A 6502-nucleotide genomic window follows, 5' to 3' on the forward strand; every position below is an offset into this window, starting at 1 on the left:
TAGATGCAGACAGTGAAACAGCAACCTCAAAGCTGAATGGGGATGAACTGTGTGACCAGGTGGGAGTTTGGCTGTGGCGTAGCTATCACTCAATGAAATTGGCTCCAGGGGTCAGTAAACATGTATTGTTTTAGTCCCATGCAGTTTTCTGTGGAATTGGTTTTTTGCTTTTATAAAAAGCAAGCAGAATCGTAATAGAAAAACAATTACACATGGACCAGAAATGTATTTCTAGCTGCTTGTCCTCTGATCCCTTTGCAGACTTCAGGGAGTCTGTGCGCTCAGTGATTTCTCTAACCTCCCATATGCGCTGTAATTTTTCAGTTAGGGAGAGAGAATGGACTCTGAGAACTCGAACCAGTACCAGGTTCTCGAGATCAGTTTGACTTAGCACTTTCACGTTTTGCACCCCTGGGAGCCAAGAAATGGTGCGTTTTCCTCTCGCATCTCTGGGGTTTGGCAAAGGATGTGTAATCACTCGGAGCATCTTTTAATTGTGGGAAGAGACCAGAAGAATTAGTGGTGTGTTATTTGCACTAAGGGTCTCGCTCATTCTAAAATTAGCTGAAAGGAAGCAATTTGCAGTCCTGGTTGTTGCAGGGGGTAAGGTTGTATGCAACTACAATTTTATTAAAAAGATAACGCTAAAGGTGAATGATGTCCCAGTCTGGATACTGCTTTACACTTTTGATTTCAGAACACGTTAAAGAGAGGAACCTTTTGCTATTTAACAGATGGAGAAGCTGATGAACAAAGGGGTTAAGCAGGGAGTAAAACCCAGGTCTTGAGTGCAATCTAATGTAGTACCATTAGAAACACCATCAGCACTTCTCTGCAGGTGGCTCTCGCTACTTTTCTGTGGTTTTTAAATTGTAGTATTTTCATGACATATTTTACTACAGGGGCCAAAGCACCTTTCAAATAAATGTCAGCTGTTGAAGTGTTCAGCAGTGGGCCTGCTCCGGGGCTGTTTTCCTGACATTTCTCTGCAAGAAGAGTGAAAGCTAGTGTAATGTTAGTAACTTGTAAAGCAGTCATTTTGCTAGGTTTTGTTTTAGCCAACGGTGTTTCTGTGCTAGACAAATTCTATATAGGCTGCATATCTTTGATATTAATGGCCTTGCACTGTCGATACATCATCTGAACTGAAGGACACAAACCAGCATCTTAATATGTGTATTTGGAAGAAATGTATGTGACAAAGACTGCAAATCTGAATTTATTGTGTTGGTCGTTTTTTTTTAAATGGAAAAATCTGGAGAGCACCTTAACTAGTTAACTGTAGTAAGATCTGTTTCTATGAATGTCAGACATAGCTGGTGATTTGGAGACCAGAGGAATGTGAACGCATCGAGGTTTTGTCACGTCTGATTTCAAGAGTCTTGTTAGAAGCCTTTTCCAGAAATTACATCCTCTAGATCTCTCTTTGTGTAAGACTTTAATAATTTCCTTCTCTGCTATTCTGTTTAGCTGTCCAAAATGTTTCCTTCTCTTCCTTGGTGTATCACTAGCATGATCATCCATGACAGTTATAAAATGGCTCAAAATGTTTTGAACTGGAATGAAATGTGTCTAGTATGACACTTGCTGCTTAGCTAGCATTTTCTGGTGACTCCTCTTAAGCAGTGGGGAACTCCCTTTGCGTTGTCCAATCTTAGATTTGCCTCATCAGGATTACCAACTATTTTTCCCCTCACCCTCCTTGAGTGCAAAATGGCTGGACGCTGTGTTGTATCAGCTCTGCTACGTTCGGAGACTTCTCCATGGTAAATATTCTCAGGAGGCAGCAAGCAACAACCAGAAAACATTGCTTGAAAAAACCCCTGTACTTTCCAAGTGATAAGTTTTACTGTGGAGAAGAGAAGTTAAAGTGACGGTCGGTTTCTTGTTCACATTATTTCCTTTCCTTCCCAAGTAGCCCAAACTTCTCCAGGTAGATATATTGAAAATTCTGAGCAGAACAGAAAAGATCCTTTGCATTTCTGAGTTAATCTCCGAGTGGTATGATCTGAGTGCTCTGTAATTTGCTCTAGTGCCTCCCGCTTTCTTCTACCCACACTAGCTTTACCTTTTCTCGCTTTGTCCCATCTCCTTAGCAGTGGCACCTGTCTGCTAAGAAGGAGATAGGGGATGATGTGCGGCCACTTCTGGATGAAGTGAGTGTCCCAGGAACAACAGACCAAGACCCTGAACTTGCACAGGAGGATACAAATGAAACTCCTACAGAGCTTATGGTGGTGGTGAAGGTAAGAGTGTCTTCCTCAGCTATTGCTGTTGAGAAGAGTTGTTCTTGTTTTTAGAGTATTTGAATAACTTTGCTTTGACACATTTTTTTATTTTTTTTTTTAAAAGTGCCTGGTAAAGAAATAATGAGTGGCTGTTGGCATGAGCTCAGAGCTATACATTTTCCTCTTTGATGTTGTTTCTGGTGTAATTGATGATCCACTGGTGCTCCACTGGCACATCAAGGTGTTGTAGAAACAAGACTGTTTCAGCACTTCATAGATCAAACCTGGCCCTTCTTCATTCCTCTACTTCTCCTCACTTCCCGCCCATTCACAATCCTGAGGGCTACTGGGAGTGACTGGGAGCTACTTTAGGGCTACTGTGGATCATGGAGGCCTCTTCCTGAGTTAGGAGGGTGGGTTTGGGAGAGCTGCGTTTTAGGCTGTGCTTTGAGGCATTGTGTCATGCTGGTGTTGCGAGTTTGCTTCTTAAAAAGTGGTTAATGACGAGTCTAACGGGGCCTGCAGCGTGGCATTTTGCAAACCCTCTACTCTGGGTTCAGCGGGGAGTGAGTATCGCTCGGGATTTGTTGAGCCACGGAAGCCATTGCAGAGCTGGAAATGGGAGTGTGCCTACAAGATTTTGGATAACGACAGCTCCTTACACATCTAGAGGTTGATAGTGGCTGAGACAAAACTCTTTCTAGAAGGATGAGGGGGAAAGTTTGTTCTCAGTTAGTCGAGAGCGGAGTTGGAGGAATCAGTGTCTCTGGGGATGTTACCTGAAAGGGATGGAGAGAAAAAAAGCTGGGAAAAGGGAACTTGAGAGAGTGAGAGAAGAGGAAAGCTTCTGGTAGCAAATGCAGGGATAAAGTAGGATGAGATGAGATGGAGGCAGGTGGGTAGATAGCAATAGGGTCTTTGTGAGCTGACTTAAACGCTCTCTTGCAAGTATTAAACTCTCTGAGTTTCGAAGCATAAGAATTTCCTAACTGCATCGGAGAAGTCCTGAGCACGTTTTCTGTCCCTGACTGTGATCTCTGTTACAGTCTTTAGAAGAAGTGACAAGAATTTCTATTGAGGAAGACCGTGGGATGAAAAAATAATCCTGCCTATGGACATGAGGGGGGAAAAAATGTGCCAGTCAGCTAGTTATGAGGACAGACAGGAGGATTTCCTTCCTCCGATTTCCGCTCATCTCTTGGCCTCAGGGTTTTGTGGCACTTGCAGCATCACCAAGTGGTATTCCCTCTTTTTCTGTTTTCAGGGCTCATGTTTTCCTTTTCAATGGTGCTGTTCTTAATTGTGTGAATCAGGAGGAAGAGTAGAGAGTGCCTTACTTCCTGCCCCTCACAGCACTCTGCAGGGTATCCTGTCTCATTTGCCTCTTCTGTAAACTGAACGGCCTTCTCTTTTAATTATTTCCATCCCAGCTTTTTACAATGCTAACAGACATTTTTAGTGTCCACCTTTGCACGCAGTCTGTTCCTGCTTTGCCCTGGAGTGGCAGTGAGACTGCCTATCCCCCGACAAGTATAGTGTGGGTGGCAAGGGGAGATAATAATCGTGTGTTAACCTTGTTCTTGTTCTTGTCCTAACACTCGTGGTTTTTTACTGCTTGTTAGGCAGAGATTTTCAGTGGGCTGGTGGTATCAGGCTGAGTAGTTGGTTAATTGGAGTCCAGTGATGAGTGTTAGTCAAGTTATTCTGTCTTGGCATCCTATCAGCACAGAATTTCTGCTGCCCAGCCACGTAGCTCTCCTTGCTGCCTGAGGAGCGCCTCAGGGTCCCCTTGTGGGGGCCAATTTAAATTGCTTAAATCCACTTGTGTAAAAACAATTGTTCTGGGCTTATCCTCTGAGCAGGCTCTCGCCAAAGGGTGAAGCACCTCTGGATGGTGATTCACCCTTTCTGAAGATGGATACCTTTCTTCTGCTGCCTTGACAATAGAAGAAGCCTAGAGAGCAAGCACCTAATTTTTGAACAGCTGTGGCTGGGCAAGGGTAATTGCTGCATGTCTGTCATTTCACTATTTTTCTCCTCCATAATGAGTTAACAAATACAAACATTGGCTCTAGTCCCTGCCTGTGGTTGAGACATGGGTGATCATTCCTGAAACTTAAGTGTAATTTGTGTTCTTAAGCAAAAATGCAGAGGGACTTCTGACTCGGTTCCCGCTCCCTTGCAGAAACTCCCTCTGTCATTGCCATCATTTGTTCTGCGTGGGGCTGCTGAGAGATGAGCCAGCTGTTAATTCTTTGCTAAGACATGGTGATTTGTATCTTGTAATAATCTGTTGCTCTTTTCAGCTTGCTGTGCAGGAAAAGCTGCCCTTTGGCCAAGATTGTGAGTAACTAGGGGTTTTTTGTTGTTGTTTTCTTATTTTTAAATCATCCAATTGCTGACATTCCAGTTCCTCGCAGACTTTGAGAGATAATAAAGATCAGGGCAGCTAGTGAACCGAGCGTGCACTGATCACACACTCTCCTGAGTTTTTTTTTATATACATTTGCAGACACCTCAGTCTCTTGGAGAGTCCTCAATGCCTGCTGTCTTACTCAAGTCAGTGGAAGACTTTTACACCTCCTTTATCTACTCCAAGCAACCAGCAGAAATGAGCCAAGATGACCCTGATCAGATAGGAAGATTTTCCAACGAGGCCCAACTTCATGAAGCTGTGCATCCCTCGCTTCTACTTACGGCAATACCGTTTATGCTGGACAACTGTAACAGTACGAAGAGATTTGTCAGTAGAAGTTAACACGGCGGAAAGCTGAGTGGTCTATTAGTGTGCTAGGAGTCTTGCAGTCACTGTTGGGTATCCTAGGACTGGTGCTGTTTCTTTGCTGGAACAGACAAAAATGTTGGTGTTTCTGTGGGACGGAGATGCGACAATAATAAAAGGCTGGATGCAATGCATCGCTTTCAACTTTGCGCAGCAAGATGCGTTTCTAAATGTTTAATGGGAACAAATGAATTGAGGATTATTTCTTTTTTTATTTTTGTTGTCTTTTCTAGACTTTCTTCTGCTTTCATGCAGAAGTCTTTTTCTCCAATGCATACGTTAGCCTGTGTTCATTTCATGCTGAGAGCTTCTCAATCTCCAGACCATAAGGGAAAAAAGCATTTTATAAATCTTATAAGGTCCCTATGTGGGTGTTTGTCTTCCATCTTCCCAATGATGAAAGAATTTACAACACCTCTATGACAGTTGCCCGATTTATGAGGTAGATTAAGTGACTTGCCAAAGGCAGTGCCTGTTTGTGCCTCGGAACAGAGCTGTCTGCCATCTGTCTGGAGTGGAGACCCTGTTCTCCAGACAGGAGCTACTCAATTCACATCTGATTTCCCACCTCTGGGGAAACGGGTGAGCAGTGGGAGGAGAGGGAGAGAGGCTCTTGGATTATACCACGTTGGGCTCATCAAATGGGCGTGCGGTAGAAAATCCTCTTGCCACGACCTGGTAAGGTCCAAGCAAAAGGGATTTCAGTCTAAACTGGAACTCTTAGACCGTATCTACATTGGCAACTCTTTCTTTTCTGTGTCCCTTCTTACGCAGATGAAGAGAAAATGAAGAACAAAGACCTTGCCAGGAGTCTTGCAGTTGGCCTGTGCGGTGCCGGTGGGCTGTCTGACCAAGGACCACCTCAGAAACTGTACATCCCTCCTACCATGCTATCTGCGGTGTTGGCACCTGCACGCTTAGCCACTTCCAGTGACTACTTCCAGTGGCTCCCCAGCCTGAGAAGGAAGGTGTGAGAAGAGGAGAGAAGCTGGAGTAGCTGCCAAGGAAGGCTGCCTAGAACAGGAAAGGCCCCTCTGTATGACTGTGCTGTCATTTTCTTCGTTCAGAAATGTTTAATCCCTTGAAAGACTTGGGAGTCTGACATCTTCTCAGACATGCCCAGTACATGTTATAAATGTTACTTTTCCTTTCAGGAAAATAGTTTGGTTTTGTTGTACTGGTGTTGTACTGATTTATTGCTCTTTAATGTAATGGTTCAGGAGAACATCTATGTGTCACGCTGTGTTATATATCCCTTAAGTTTGGGAGAGGGAGAGTGGCTACCTATCCTTCCCTACTTCAGTGCACGAGCAGTTTTGACATTGCATGGGGAGATGGTTTTGGTTTTTAACACCGTGGATGCTCTACACGCTCCTTGCTGTTAGGAGAGCTGGTTGTATCCTAGCTCAGGCCTCAGTCCGTGGAAGTGCTGGTAACTTGCAAAAAGAAACCTCCTTCCCCAAGAAGATGATCTGATCTGTTGGTGAATTAG

The 6502-nt window shown here is 44.1% G+C and overlaps 1 protein-coding gene across 1 annotated transcript in view; it reads left to right on the plus strand.

The window, feature by feature from the left end:
- TDRD5 (tudor domain containing 5) overlaps window positions 1-2246 on the plus strand; it is a gene marked incomplete at its 3' end in the record, with an annotated part of 13258 nt that extends 11012 nt beyond the window's left edge. The window contains 1 exon segment of the mRNA XM_009699373.1: window positions 2097-2246. Coding sequence (XP_009697675.1) covers window positions 2097-2246 — 150 coding nt within the window.
- Window positions 2247-6502: the final 4256 nt, after the last annotated feature.

Source organism: Cariama cristata, unplaced genomic scaffold, assembly GCF_000690535.1.
Source record: "Cariama cristata isolate BGI_N322 unplaced genomic scaffold, ASM69053v1 scaffold254, whole genome shotgun sequence".
In the NCBI taxonomy this organism is placed as follows: Eukaryota; Metazoa; Chordata; class Aves; order Cariamiformes; family Cariamidae; genus Cariama; species Cariama cristata.